The sequence below is a fragment of the Phaseolus vulgaris genome, chromosome 1, assembly GCF_000499845.2.
Source record: "Phaseolus vulgaris cultivar G19833 chromosome 1, P. vulgaris v2.0, whole genome shotgun sequence".
NCBI lineage: Eukaryota > Viridiplantae > Streptophyta > Magnoliopsida > Fabales > Fabaceae > Phaseolus > Phaseolus vulgaris.
In genome coordinates this window covers 38,290,525-38,305,967 of record NC_023759.2, presented here as the reverse complement: position 1 = coordinate 38,305,967, position 15,443 = coordinate 38,290,525, and the positions used below count along the sequence as shown (strand labels likewise).

At 35.6% G+C, this 15,443-nt stretch overlaps 2 protein-coding genes across 2 annotated transcripts; both read left to right on the top strand.

Moving 5' to 3' along the window:
• The first annotated feature begins 2,210 nt into the window (after window positions 1-2,210).
• Window positions 2,211-6,648, top strand: LOC137814124 (squamosa promoter-binding-like protein 9). Its single transcript, XM_068616696.1, has 3 exons — window positions 2,211-3,049; window positions 5,481-5,620; window positions 5,755-6,648. The coding sequence occupies exons 1-3, from the start codon at window positions 2,703-2,705 to the stop codon at window positions 6,339-6,341; spliced, it is 1,074 nt and encodes a 357-aa protein (XP_068472797.1). The 5' UTR covers window positions 2,211-2,702; the 3' UTR covers window positions 6,342-6,648.
• An 869-nt stretch (window positions 6,649-7,517) lies between these two features.
• Window positions 7,518-13,206, top strand: LOC137814123 (protein STRUBBELIG-RECEPTOR FAMILY 2-like). Its single transcript, XM_068616695.1, has 15 exons — window positions 7,518-7,728; window positions 8,080-8,206; window positions 8,298-8,369; window positions 8,457-8,522; window positions 9,125-9,196; window positions 9,835-9,906; window positions 10,028-10,093; window positions 10,167-10,232; window positions 10,336-10,775; window positions 11,018-11,289; window positions 11,388-11,644; window positions 11,761-11,908; window positions 12,317-12,456; window positions 12,577-12,733; window positions 12,813-13,206. Exons 1-15 carry the CDS (start codon window positions 7,638-7,640, stop codon window positions 12,921-12,923), a joined length of 2,157 nt encoding a protein of 718 aa, XP_068472796.1. The 5' UTR covers window positions 7,518-7,637; the 3' UTR covers window positions 12,924-13,206.
• The last annotated feature ends 2,237 nt before the right edge of the window (window positions 13,207-15,443 follow it).

Here is a 15,443-nt window from a genome sequence, read left to right as displayed (position 1 = left end):
TTTATTTGTATTTTCTATTGGCCTTGTTATTAGGTAGAGTTATCAAAAGAATAAAGTTATTATGATAAGTATTTAATAAAATGACATATTTATATTTAAGTTAACTTGGAATAGTTTTACGTTAATTGATTTTTTTTGTTTAATTGATAAGAATTGAACATATACTTTTTTTTAATAATAACTCACACCCTTTCGTTAACCAACTAATTAAACTAAATTCCTTTAGATTGATTTAAGTAGAATGTTAAAAAACCTTTTTATTTATACTCTATATTATGTATTTAATTTTATAATATATGAAGTATTTTTTATGCGTGATATAGTATTAGCAGAAATATAATAAAAATATATGTATTAAAAATAATACAATTTCTTAAAGTTGTTAAAGTTTAATAATAATTATTCATTATAATTATATTTTATCATTTGTTTGGATTGATTATTTAACAATTAGTTATATTTTAAACTATGTTCATAATCTCAATCAGAAACTGTACGGAATCACTTCACTGCCGTACTATCCTCATCTCATCTTTTGTTCCCTTTTTCGCCATCCTTATCAATTCCTTTACATAAAAGAAGAGAAAAAAAAATTTAATAAAAATTTTAACGAGAAAAAAAAAGAGAAAGCACGTACAGCATTGTATTTAATTTATTTTATAATTTTTTTATTGAATTTAGTTTGTAACGAATAAAGAGAAAATAAAAAGATATGGAATATTTTTATGTACATATTTAATCGAATATTTTGAATATAATTTTCCTTCTCATTTATTTTCTTCTTGACTAGGACACGTTGACGTGATGGTGATGAGGGTACATGTGTGAATAATTGCATAGATTATAACTTCTAACTTACTGTGTTAACAGAGTCACTTAAGAGACAAATAGTTCACTTTTGAAAGACATATAAACCAAACAACACTTTTAAGAACTAAAACTAAATAGTAGGATATTCATAAGAATTGAAACAGTGGTAGTGGTTGGATGATGTAATCCAATTCAATATGTTAAAATAAGTATATTTCACATATTATAAACCCAAATCTAATAAATAAAAAGTTTCTAAGTACACAAATCAAATTTAAAATATTCATTAATAACATAACTTTATTTATATACCCGCATCTACACACTTATCATAGAGACCCACTTATATATATATATATATATATATATATAATGAGAAATATGTTGATTTAAAACTAAAAGTGGTCATGAATTTAGGAACATTGTGAAATGCTCTACACAAATAAAGACACGCGTGGACTTGCAAATATCTAAGTCAATGACCACTTTGGAAAGTGATTGGAGAAGCAGACAAAACAAATAAACAAACTTCCAACCCTCATAAAAAATTTCATAAATAGAAAGAAATGAAATTAAATGCGTTTTTTTTTCACAAAATAAAATTATTTAAGCATGTACTATTTTTTTTCTAAATTATTATTTAACCCATCATTTTAAATTTAAGAAGTTATTTGTTTTTTCTTGTTTATTACATTCTAAAATTGTCAATGAAGAAATTTATTTAAAATAGATCCTAAATAATTCTACATTTACTGAACCACGCGAGCGCTGAATGTGAGATGTGGACGAAAGTAAATATTTTTTTGTAGTTTAAAATGAAGAAAAGTAATTAAAATCGATCATTTCTTAATATGTCTTCTCTTATTTATCATTTTGATATTTATATTATTTTTGAAAAAAAAAAAGTATGGGAATATGGTAGTGTTTGGGAAAATAAGTGTTTGATATTTGTAGGAGTTAATTGAAGAACCTATTAACGCTGATTTGTATTGTAGAGTATGAAAAGTTTGTTGTGGTAGAAAAATTAGGTGCGAAAGGGAAGCACGAGGAAAACGCAGAGTAGTGTAACTGGGAAGAAGGTAAGAATTGCAGGGTTAATTATTATTATTATTATGATTGTTAGTAGCAGTTTTGATTCTGAAAGTAATATGTATATGTTGATTCTGAAATGAATATGTGGATGTAGATGGAAAGGTATGTGTGTTTGAATTTTAGGAAGAGATGGGTAGAAAGATGGGTTTGTTTTATCGTAAAATTTGGGTGGATGCATACATCCCTTTCGTATGTAGAACCAGCTAGCATAGCAAGTATGTGACAGGGACAGAAAAAGTTGCACAAAACGACAGTTACACTTGTTAGGGCCGGGAATGGTTAAAACGTGAAACGTTGGATTTGGATGAGGAGGCAGTGAAGGAAATTGAATTGTTGAGTTGAGATGGGAAGGGAAGAAAAAGGAGAAAAACAAAAGAGGGTACAATCTGTCTCTCGTAGCTGGCGCTTTACCTCCATTATTTTTGGTTTTGGACAGACAAGGGTGTGTTTGGTTCTCTGACTACACTCACTCACTCCTTCTCTCTTCTCAGTGTACCACACGCTGCCACTGCCCACTGCCACTATGGCCCAGCGTCAACTCTCTCCTTTTCCCTACCCTTCCACCTCCTCTTTTGTCTTCCACTTTACTCTCCCACTACCACTCCTTTGAATCAAACACAACACTTTCACATTCACAGCTTCACAACCAACCCCCCCCTCTCTCTCCCTCTCTCTCTCTCTCTCTCTCTCTCTCTCTTCTCTCTTCTCTCTTCTCTCTTATTCTTGTCATACAGACCACAATGAATAATAACATCAATAACACTACACTTTAGCCTCCCACCACACCTCTCCTCCCCCCAATGGGTTCAGACGCTGCTGCCACCAAACTCTCCTCTTCTGAGTCCCTCAACGGTTTGAAATTCGGCCAAAAAATCTATTTTGAGGATGTGGGTCTGGCTACTCCAGCCTCTTCTCTTACTTCTGCTGCTGCTGGAGTTACTTCTTCCTCTTCCTCTTCTTCAAGGAAAGGAAGAGGTGGGTCTGTTCAACCAGCTCAGCCTCCAAGGTGTCAAGTTGAAGGGTGTATGGTAGATCTGAGTGATGCTAAAGCTTACTATTCTAGGCACAAAGTCTGTGGCATGCACTCTAAATCCCCTACAGTCATTGTTGCTGGCCTTCAACAAAGGTTTTGTCAACAGTGTAGCAGGTCAACCCTTCTTTCATTGTTGTTATTACCAGAAACCAAAAATTCTTTCCTTTTCTTTTTCTTGTGCGGTTTTAATATGTTACTATAATAGGTGAGGTAAGATAAAGTAGGGTAGGGTCTGGTTTATTTTATTAAAAAAATTGTCCGTTATTCTACGGTTTGGTGTGTCTGCGGTGTAGGTTTGTAGGTGAGATATGTTATCGTGTTTTGTCGTTGCAGTTATAGGTTTGTTATTTATTTGGAGTTGTTGGTTTAGTTCATTGATCGTGGTTATGCTTTTGTTCAAGTTTTGGTGTGATTCTTTGTGTCTGTTCTGGCGATGTTTTGTTCAGTGATGATTTGGTTGATTATGCTCGGTGTACTTTGCTTTTTCCTCTAGCTCAGCTTTAAAGTGCTTATCTGAACGGCTGTCTGATAACGCGTGTGAAATATTGTTTTCCTTTTCAGCGAATTGATTCTTGCACCCCCAGGTGTGTTTGGTATTAAAAATAATAACTCGGTTTGTACGGAAAAGGTTTGAAATGGGTGTGCAACTTGTAGTCTGAAAATCGCAAAACACTACACTACACTGCTGTTTTACCTCTGGCCTTGTGGGTTTGGGGTATGGGTCCTCTATTCTGTATTCGTGTGCTGTTGTAATTTTCTAATTACTGTTTAGTGATTGCCTTTCATGTTTTGGAGACATAATACTTGTTATTTCTATTTATAGATCACTGAGAGAGCCGTTAAAAAAATCTATTGTTTCTCAAATATAATATATTACCAAACATGAGCAAACTTTATAGGTCCGTATCTGTGAAAAGATTAATCCAGGTATTTCAGTTTAGTGTTATGAATCAAGTGTTTTATCATGTGTTATTTGTGCTACAAGAGCAGTCCCTTTTGATCTTAGTGAGCCTTGGGTTGTTGGTTAAGGCTTGCATTATTATCATAATGATAGTTTTCTGCTAATTAGAATATGAGAGTGGCCACAACCTTCCATTGTCTGGCCATCCATAAAGTGGGTCCTGGATGTACATAATGAGATATATGACTTAAGTAAGCTTGATAGGTTGTCGTAATTGTTCATGTATTGCCTCCGAGACTCATGTTACTTTTCATTCTCTGTAGTTTGACTTATTATTACTTGATTGAGAATGAGTGCAATTGGTGTTGCTGGATCATGCAATCCGAACCACACGCCTTGCTGATGTGCCTATTTTTCTTTCTATCCTGTTTTATGATGCTATGCGGACTTTTTTTGTCACATCTGATATCCATTTCGATTTGACTCTTCTGTGCTATGTGCATTCTAGGATAGTATTCAATTCTTTACTAATCTTGTATTTTGGAGACAGATGACCATCTTTTATGGAAGGTTTCCGTCTGCATCATATTAGTCAATGATGAATGTGGTTTTTATTTGCAGTATTTCTTTTGGAGCAGGGATAGCTTTCTGGTACCTGCTCCGAGTGTAATTTTTGTCTCACGGTTTTTCTGGGTTTCAAATGGGTTTTCTAAGTCAGAAGTTATACTTTTGATCTGTAGATTTTGTAGTTTAGGAGCAAGCTATTTTCCATAGTGAGAATAATCAGAAAATTAGTCTCCTAAATATGTGAAGATAAAATACATATTACTATCAATGATAATGCAAAGATATTTTTGAAAATGGATTTTTCTAGTATCTAAACTCACTCAAGCATTTCAAATGGTACTATTGGAGGATCTATATTGTGGTTTATCTCCTGTATTTAAGCTTGTTAACTTCTCTTTTGAATTGTTCGGGCGTCTTTCACTAAAGAGTAAAGATAATGCAAAGATATTTTTGAAGATGGATTTTTCTAGCATCCAAACTCACTCAAGCATTTCAAATGGTACTATTGGAGGATCTATATTGTGGTTTATCTGCTGTATTAAAGCTTGTTAACTTCTCTTTTGAATTGTTCGGGCGTCTTTCACTAAGAGTAAAGATCTACCCTTTTTGGTAATAAAGAAGGGAAAGAGCGTTGGTATTGTCTTGGTCTTATATACCAATATGTTAAAGCTGAATTCTATGTATCATGGAACCACATGATGTTACTTGAGCAATGTTTCGAGGATTGTTTCTGTAAAGCAGGTGTCAAGGAACATCTTATACTCTGCTAATATGCTCTCTCATTCAGTGCAAGGCATGCTTAGTGACGTGCATCATTTCAAGATGTGAACGTTATTACTACATCTTATCTTATGGAAAAACGCCCTTCTTCTATTGTTTATACATATTAAACTACTTGTGTTCTCTAATATTTGCAAAGGGGTACTTCAATTTGTGGCAACAACACCATAGCATGCCATGCTAGGAAACAGTAGTCTTGCCATGTTAGCATGCTTGGACTCATTCATCTATCTTTGACTTAAATTGGAGTAATTTATGACTTTAAGAACTAATATCATGTTTCATAGCCTTGCCCAGATTTCACCAGCTTCCTGAGTTTGATCAAGGCAAAAGAAGTTGCCGCAGGCGACTAGCGGGCCATAATGAACGTCGGAGAAAGCCCCCACCCAGCTCCCTCTTAACCTCTCGCTATGCTAGACTTTCTTCATCTGCTTTTGGTTAGAAACTATCAGTAAAACATCAGTTTCATGCCTCTCAAATTTTCTATAGGGAAGCATATGTAGTTTCAGCCTGTGCCATTCTTGGCATTACATATGAAACACATTCTAATGTCTGGCACTTTTTTTGACAGATAATAGTGGCAGAGGTGGCAACTTTCTGATGGAATTGGCTTCGTATCCAAAGCTTAGTCTGAGAAATTCACTTCCAACTTCTAGATCATCCGAGCTAGCTCCTGGAAGTCAAACCTCCACACTTAGCTGGCACGGCAATTCAGAGACACCATCTGACATTTTCTTGCAAGGTTCGGTGGGTGGGACAAGCTTTGCCGGTCATCCTCCAGGGGAAAGTTACCCAGGCGTCTCTGACTCGAGCTGTGCTCTCTCTCTTCTGTCAAGTCAAGCATGGGGTTCTAGAAACACAGTACCAAGTCTTGGGTTGAATAACATGATAAATTTCAATGGGACACCCATGACACAACTTACTGCTTCATCCCATGGTGCATCACTCCATGAACTTCCAAATACCTCGTGGTGTTTCAAGGGCATTGATTCTGGTGACTGTTCGCCTGAGGTGGTCCCTAATCTAGGTCTGGGTCATATTTCACAGCCACTGAATGGCCAGCTTCATGGTGAGCTGGATCTGTCTCAACAGAGCAGGAGGCATTACATGGATCTAGAACAGTCCAGGACATATGAATCTGCTCATTGGTCACTTTAATGCACTTTTTTGTTGTGGTTGTAATAACATATAGCACAACCTGTGCCTACTACATGATTGCTTGCCAGACTGATATCTCTTGCTTATTTTGGTTTGTTTTAAATGATAATCAAGGTATGGGTGGCCTTGCTGCATTTGTGCAACTTTCAGGCTCCAGATGAATCACCTGAGAGTGTTTGTTACTGTTTTGGCATAGGTATGGTGTCCTCTGCCATTGCTGTCTCCTCTGGAATTATTTGATTGGGAGGACAGTGTCTTTGTTATTTGCTACCACTACTCAAAGCTATTTGATATTATCTTTTGACTATTTTGAACAGTGTTGCACACATTGCTCACCTGAGAATGACTTGGATAACAAGGCATGTATGTGTTTTTCAGTTGGCTTGGGAGGTCCCAGCCCAAAGAGTAAAACTAAGTTTCTGTGTTTGATTTTCCGTTGAATTCAAATTGTAAACCACGTTCTATGTCAAATTTGTTTTTAAATTAAGTCTTAAATGAAAAAAGGTATGGTGGTTTTCTTGCTAAGGTTCTTAATTTATTTTCCTCTTCTGCTGCAAATCGGCTAGAAGAGGCATAAACTAAAACACAATAATGCTCCCTGCACCAAAAATAAAATTGAAAATTCGAATTCAACCTAATCTCTGTGAAATTAAATCCGAAGTCATGGTGATTATTCATTGGCATCACCTTCATAGTTACACAACCGTGATGACTTTGGAATTCCCTGCAACAATCTACATGAAAAGCCAAAATTATGGAAATTTAGTAAATGTGATAATGATGAGTGAAGACATCTTATGGCTATTTTTGTGTTTTCCGAATTTCATATTCCCCTATATAGTTTAGGTTGGACCGGGTGGAGGGAGCACGTGGTGATGTTGGTTGTTGGGTGTTGTGATGCTTTGGTGGGTGTTGCGGTACATGATGTGTTGACGCTTATAAATGATTTTATTATAAACTTTATTCCATTTTTTTCATTAATATTTCAGTAACAGCAGCTCAATCATTTAGACATGGGTCCCAGACAAAACCCAGTGGTCTTTGTAAATAAGCAGGCCCAATAACTCATTTCGCGCCAAAACCAATATAACGGACTCAGTTACGTGGACCCCATCACAACAGAAACTAACGCTGCGCATAGAAACAGTTGAAGACACCATTTTCACTGTCACTATAGTTAGATGCAATCTTGATTCTTTTCTCCTTTTCTTTTCTTTGCTTAGAAAGAAAGAGAAAACACAAAGAAAATACATTGTTGATATTTCTGTGTTTGTGTGTTTTCCGATACTCAGGAAAATGATTCGCCACTTTCTCTATGTGCATCTTAATCTCTTTGTATTTTCAATTTTGATTTCTCTGAGCTTGGCGTTCACGCATCAACACGAAGGTAACTCAGATAAATAACTGTTTGTTCACTCCTTTTTTGTCCTAGATTTTTTTTTTCTGGAAACACATTTGAAAAATTGATCTGTTAACATCATATTAATCGTTTGGTTGCCACCAAAAATTTTAGACTATGTTATAGACTTGTTTTGATTGTGACTGAATCCAGTTTGATATTCTAGATTTGTAATTCTGCCATCCTCAATGAATTCTAAAATCTAGTTTCATCTTTTAAGCTTACATATTCAGGTTTTATTATTGTTATTATATGTTGACATAATTTTTTACAGCGGACTATCTTTCTTCTCGGTCTCTAACCTATATAGTTGTCCTACTTTTTTTTTGGTATAAACAGTGTCAGCTCTCCAGGATCTATACAGGACCTTTAACTACCCACCGATGCTCAAAGGATGGAATGGTAGCGATCCTTGTGAAGAGTCTTGGACAGGAGTTGCTTGTTCTGGGCCATCAGTTATACAGCTGTAGTGCAGAAATTCCACTGATTAAATTTCCTATTTTTGTCATAGTTAATGTCACTAATAAGTGTTAGTAATTCTCTCTGTCCACATGCAGAAAACTTCAAGGATTAAACCTCACTGGGTATATTGGAAGCCTGCTATATAATCTACCTAACTTGAAGCAACTGTGAGTGTTTGTATCGTATTAGGCTCTTATCAGGATAATTTATTGTCAAATCTGCTATTTATTTATTTCCAGGTTTTTTTTCTTTAGTGATGTCAGTTCAAATAACATAAAGGGCGAGATACCATTCGGTTTGCCCCCCAATGTCTCCTATATGTAAGTCAGCATCTCTTCTTCACCTTGTTTCTGCAAAATTAAATTCCATGCTAGTGATAAGCATGCCAGTATATATGTAGCAGAGTTGTTCTTATGAAGTTATGATCCAGTATTGTAGAAATAAAATAAAGCTTAAACTATTGCAACTATTTGAACCAAATATCCCAGTTGTAAAAATCTATGACATCTGAGCTACATTGGTAAAATGGAATTTCGTTCGTTGGAAAGTTACCACGTTTGCAATTTAGTTCTGAGGAAAATTATGTGTTTGATTCAGTCTTTAAATTATGTAAACCTTTTTTTCAAGTTACTGGTCATCAGAAATAATAAAAGGAGAGACACGAAACGGGCTTGAACGATTTACCCACTGAATCATACAAAAAATTTAAATTTAGAACTAAACTGAACAAGTATAGTAGTTTACTTGCTACATTATTGATGATTTTAAACCAAGCTTGATAGAGATGGTAATACAAGGAAATATGCTTAACCAGAACATTAATTAAAGTTTATTCTTCACATTTTCTCTTCTCTTAAGCATAGTAAAGTGATCGAGCTTTAGTAATGACTGACATCATTGTTATGGGTATCTTGTCATGCAGGAATTTAAGCCACAATTTACTACATGGACCAATTGGTGATGTATTTACTGATTTAGATAATCTCAAAGAAATGTATGTCTTTTTCTCCTGGTCTTTTGACCTGCCTTTGAATATGTATAAAATGAATAAGCAATTCAACCACAAAAGCCTTCAAGATTCATGAGAAAGAACCTTAAGTACGATATAAACTTTCCCAATTTTTTAATATTCGTGACGCATCAATTTCTATGCGTAAAACTATAAATAAAATAAGTAAAAGTAAATCATTCAAACCAAAAGTAAATAAATAAAACCAAAATATAGATTGCGAATTCTCTTTACTGCTTTGTTTTGTTGAATGAAGACAAATGATAGTTCAGAAGCGGCAGAGAAAGGCGGCAGCTCATAACACACAATATTTTCTTAGGTTAACTGAAGTCAAGCACTATGAATGGTAATATTATATAATGAAAATTAACCTGATTGAGTTGTGAGAAAGTGAGACAACCAAATTGAAACACTTTGATTCTTATGCTTTCAGTTAGAAATGCAAGAAAATTTTCAATACACTTTTAGGTGAAATTCATTTGGACCACTAAATAGGATGTGGAACCTATTAAGTACGGAGTAGGACTCATGGATTTCACTCAATAAAAAAGGTGTAACGATAACATTCTTCCTTGTTCAAATTCATTTATGGATCCTCGTAAAGGATGATTTCCTTTCTTCAGGGACCTTTCATACAATAATTTCTCAGGAGACCTACCGTATTCATTTGGTTCCTTAAGAAACCTTGCCAGATTGTAAGAAACCTTGCCATATTCATTTTTCTAAATTTGATTTTTGTTTCATCATATACTCTAAGGCAGAACTATACTTCATTGGGGTCTGTTATTTTATCTATAGAATGGTTTTTATGTGCAGGTTCCTGCAGAATAACAGATTCACTGGATCAGTCGCCTACTTGGCTGAACTTCCACTAACAGATTTGTAGGGTTATCATTCACATTTTCCCAACGTGTATTTTCGGTTCTATTACGTGCTCATTTGCCTATTTTTCCAGGAACATTCAAGATAATCTGTTTAGTGGCATTCTTCCGCAGCATTTTCAATCCATACGGAATTTATGGTCAGTGAAAACTATTTCAAGTGTGGATCACCTGTAGTTTCTTGCATCAAATTGAAACAATCAACGCAAAACATTAAGTAATCACCTCTATACCTTCAATTAGGATTGGAGAGAATAAATTCCATGTGGCCGACAACTCTCCTCCCTGGACTTTTCCGCTGGATACCGTGTCAGTTGTGCAGAACACTAGTAGCCCACCCACGACTCAGGCAAATGCCATAGAGAATTATTCCCCTCCCACAGTAAGTGAGGCTCCTCCCAGAGTAAATGAGGTTCATCCCAGGGTAAATGAGACTCCTCCCAGAGTAAGTGACGTTCTTCCCCAAGTACACGAGGCTCCTCTCAGAGTAATTAAGCACAAGAAAAATCATGTAGGTCCCGGAGGAATAGCATTTATGATTGGTGGAGGAACACTGATGGCCACAGGGGTGGCTCTCTTTGTTGCAATCCGTTTGAATAAACTTCGTCTACAGAGCCCGAACTTGAAGAGCTCAGAAAACAACCATGGTTCATTTCATTCTTATCCGACCAGTGCAACCATAGGTAATTCATACAAAAATACATACGGACTGTGAGGCACTTTATATGGCATTTGTCATGGTTGCAAACTGAGGTAATCTCAAGAAAACCTAGAACAAATAATACAATAAAATCTTGATCTTATTGAAAATTCACTTCTAGTATGTAACAAATACCTCTCAGGGTTAGTATACCATTCCATTTAGTATTTCTATGAATTCGTTTATATCGTTAATCATGCTTATTTTCCCCCCTTTGGGCGATAGGGGTATCTTCTACCGCACTCCAGGAGAGCCCACACATTCCCCCCTTCAATTCTGCATCCTTTTTGGGTCCTGTGAGATTACTTTCCATGAACCATAACAATACCGAGGAACCATTCAAAAAAAGTTTTTCTACAAGAGGCAGATCCACTGGAATAACGAAAATTTACACGGTAGCAGAGCTCGAGTTAGCTACTAATTGCTTCAGTGAAGCCAACATTCTGGGAGAGGGATCTCTTGGTCCTGTTTATAGAGCTAATTTTCCGGATGACAAAGTACAACTTAATCTGTATAATATTTTTATCACGTTCAGGTTTCAAATTGCTGCTTTCAAACTGTATTACATGTTTTTACCTTTTCTTTTTTGTGGAAGATTTTGGCCGTGAAGAAGATAAACTTTTCTTTCAAAGAAGAGGAAAAGCTCTTGGATGTCATTTGCACGGTTTCCCGACTGAAGCACCCCAACATCGTAGCACTCAATGGTTACTGTTTGGATAACGGAAAGGGTTTATTTGTTTACGATTATGTTGGAAATGTCACTCTAAACGACGCTCTTCACAACGAGGCATGCAAACCTCTGTCATGGGTTCACCGTCTCCGGATTGCTCTAGGTGTGGCTCAGGCTCTACAGTAAGTTCAATGTTGCCACCCAAATTTCTTACTCGTTATTATGAGATTAGCGTCTTGGTATTGGGTCTCTGGCCATTATGTGTCTCAACTTTTAAACCTGACGCAAATGTTTCCAGCTATTTGCACTCAGAGTTCTGCCCTCCCGTGGCTCACGGCAATTTGAAGGCTGCCAATGTTCTACTGGATGAAAATTTGATGCCTCATGTTTGTAACTGTAGCTTGGTTACTTTGAGAGCACTGAATATCAATCAAGTTGAATTTCCGGTTAGTCATTGCTAAGGTTCTAGTTTCTGAAGTAATTCCTAAAATTGAGCAATAGTTCATAACTCATTGATATATGAGTTACATTTGCTAATTCTCACACTCACACCTTACAGCTGCTTTATCTTTTGGGTGGTTTTAAGTTGTCACAGAATACATTCTGTTTCAAAACCAAACAAACAGCAAATGTTTGATAATAAGAGGATGCGCCCTTATTCTTGTTTGACTGTTACTGTAATTTTTTGAGGAATAATGATGGTATTTTTACAAGTTATTGTAGCTAAAAACAACTTAAACTTTCTAAACCAGCTATTGGAAATGAATCAGAAATTTGTTTACAGTCTCAATCTTCCTAAGTATGCCCATTGCAGTCATTGGTTCACTGATCGTTTTGGTGACTATTGGAAACAGGCTAATGAGATTTATATTGAAGAGATGGGCTACGTTTCGCCAGATCATGGCCAACCAGGAACCAGCAGCAGAAAGAGAGACGTTTTTGCCTTCGGGGTGTTGCTTCTGGAACTGTTAACTGGAAAGAAAGCTTTCGATAGGTACATTTTTGTTTTCTATATCTCGTCAGTGTTCTTTTTTTTTATCTTTCCGCCTACTCACTCAGCACATAGGTGGTTTAATTGAATGATGGACCCTTTTTCCATTTTGTTTTGACACAGAGCCAGGTTAGGGGAGGAGCAATATCTGGTGAAATTGGCTCCCCCCATGCTTCCTTATAGAGCGAGTTTGGAACAACTGGTGGATCCCCGCATGAAAAGAACATTTTCATCCAAGGCTCTTTCTCGTTATGCTGATATCATCTCTCTCTGTATACAGGTATTAACAAATGAATTTTTAAGCTAAACTTGAATTATTCAATGGTTGTATGTTTGTCATTTTTGTTCTTGCATGGCAGCCTGTAAGGCAACAACGTCCTGCAATGACCGAAGTTATGGAGTCTCTTAAATCTTTATACGAAAATGAAACGAGCGATGTAGCAGATGGTACTGAACTTGATCCATTTTAGAGGTCTTTCCACTTAACCAACATTGCTTTCTGGGTTCTCCAGCCGCAGTGAGCCATGCATCAACCTGATGCACATCATCAGTGTGTGAGTGTGATTTCTGTTGCGGCATACATTCAAATTCCTACTGGGTGACATTAACGGGGCCAGAAATCTTAGGTTGATTTCTCTTGTAAATATGAGGAACATGTTTTTGGTCCGTTTGTACGGACCACCTACATGAATTAGCTTTAGTCGCACAACTGTAAACTCACCCAGTTTTTAATCTTGCTTTGGTTTACCATAATATGCATCAGCCTGCTAAATCTTAAAAAAATCACGGAAAAAATTAAAACAAAACTACAAATATGACATTTTTATGGCTTTTAAGTAACGAAAAAATTCTTTAAAGAAAATCTTGATATTCAAACTGAATTCTCTAATATACTGGTTGAGAAATCTTTTAGTTAAATATAAGAGAGTTGTCTGAATTTTGTGTGGTGGATGATATAAGAAATTGTTGTTAATCGCACAAATCGTATAGATTGAACACGTAGAAATATTTTACAAAAGTCAAAACAGAAAATGTTATCGTTGGAAGTGCACGTACCATTACTCATTATCTCTTTATGATTTGAAACAAACACCAAAACAATGACATGAAAAACTTGATAATGTTTTATAGGGTGAAAGTTTTTCTATCAATCTAGATTTGAAATGCTGAATATGTTTATATGTGGATGACATGCTAATTTTTGGTATATGCAATGATATTGTTTTTAAAACAAAATTATTTCTTTGATCTAAGTTTGAGATGAAAGACATGGGTGAAATAAGTGTGATTCTAGGAGTTAAAATTATAAAGAAGGGAGATAGTATATTACTATCCTAAGAAAAATATACGAAGAAACTTCTTAAGAAGTTTGGTTACTATGACTTTAAGTCAGTGAGCACCCTTTATAATGTTAACTCTAAATTAAAGAACAGAGGAGAATCTATTTCTCGAACTCAATATGCCTAAATAATTAGGAGTTTATTGCTTTTAATGAGCTTTTCTAGACCAGATATTGCTTATGCAGTAGGTAGACTGAGTAGATACACTCAATGTTCTAATCAGGATCATTGGGATGCGCTTGTGAGACTCGTGAAATACTTGAGAGGTACAATGGATTGTGTCATTGAATATAGTGGATTTCCCGCTGTGCTAGAAGGGTACATTGATGCTAAATGGATCTCTGATTCAGATGAGACAAAATCCACTAGCGGTTATGTATTTACACTTCGGGGGTGATGCAGTTACATGGAGATCAGTCAGACAAACTTTTATTCCAAGATCAACAATGGAATCTGAGTTTGTTGCTCTCGAGATGGCTGGAAATGAAGCTGAGTGGTTGAAAAACTTCTTAACAAACATTCCATTAGGAATGAAACCAACCACATTTGTATCAATGCATTATGATTGCCAATCGACAATAGCTATAGCTAAAACTAAAACTTACAATGAAAAGAATAGACATATACAATTGAGACATAATTTGATGAAACAATTGTTAAAGAGTGAAATGATTTTTATTGACTATGTCAAGTCAGAACGGGATCTGACAGATCCTCTAACAAAATCCCTAGGGAGAAAACTAGTTTTAGAAACATCGAGGGGAATGAGACTTAAGCCACTCGCAAACAAACAAGTGATGGAAACCCAACCTTTGTGATTTGAGATCCCATATGGTAAAAACAAGTCACTTGTTAGTTCTGTTAGCACTAATATTGATTTAAAATCAATTTTGTCCATTCCTATGGTGTGTGAAAGTGCTAGATATTGCATTATCGAGAAAATATACCTTGTGGTTAAAAATCTGAGATAAAAGAGTTTTAACGATTTATAAAGTTGTAATGATTTTTCATATCCCTTATGGGTGGTGTATGATTTGCAGCATACACCTGATGAAATCACCTATATGAGTGTCAAGTGAGGCCGATTGCATAAGATCTTGACGAGATCTCTATAGCACTCATGAATACCAGACACGCGCATGACCTAGTAAGCGCAACACAACGATAACAACAAGTAATGTGAGTGTGTATTATGATTGATAAACCTCTAACACATACTGAGTGTTTTGGTTCATATAGCTTGTTATACCAACTACATTATGTGTTAAGTTCATCAATTTAAGATTGGTTCATATAACTTGTTATACCAGCTCTGATGCATTACATCTTAGATGAACCCAAAATTTTCTTTTTATTTATTTATCTCTATGTTTTATCTTTTGCAATATGTGGGGGATTGTTGTAAATCAAACAAATCAAACGCATATAGATTGAACGCGTAGAGATATTATGCAAAAGCCAAAACAGAAAATGTTACCGTTTCAAGTGAATGTTCCGCTACTCCTTGCCTGATATTTCGGAGGTTGAAGAATGTTGCTAATTTTGATCCTTAAAATTTTTTGAGAAGTTCCTGTTGTATCCTAGGGACTTACGCAATATACCGTAGATAAATCCTTACAAACAATAATCATTTACAACTTCAAAAATCAA

Excerpts from the sequence above, each read along its gene's own strand:
- LOC137814124 (XM_068616696.1), top strand. The coding sequence starts at position 2,703 with ATGGGTTCAGACGCTGCTGCCACCAAACTCTCCTCTTCTGAGTCCCTC. Across the intron at positions 3,050-5,480 it reads TTTTGTCAACAGTGTAGCAG|ATTTCACCAGCTTCCTGAGT; the intron begins GTCAACCCTTCT and ends AGCCTTGCCCAG. Across the intron at positions 5,621-5,754 it reads ACTTTCTTCATCTGCTTTTG|ATAATAGTGGCAGAGGTGGC; the intron begins GTTAGAAACTAT and ends TTTTTTTGACAG.
- LOC137814123 (XM_068616695.1), top strand. The coding sequence starts at position 7,638 with ATGATTCGCCACTTTCTCTATGTGCATCTTAATCTCTTTGTATTTTCA. Across the intron at positions 11,290-11,387 it reads CTAATTTTCCGGATGACAAA|ATTTTGGCCGTGAAGAAGAT; the intron begins GTACAACTTAAT and ends TTTTTGTGGAAG. Across the intron at positions 12,734-12,812 it reads TCATCTCTCTCTGTATACAG|CCTGTAAGGCAACAACGTCC; the intron begins GTATTAACAAAT and ends CTTGCATGGCAG.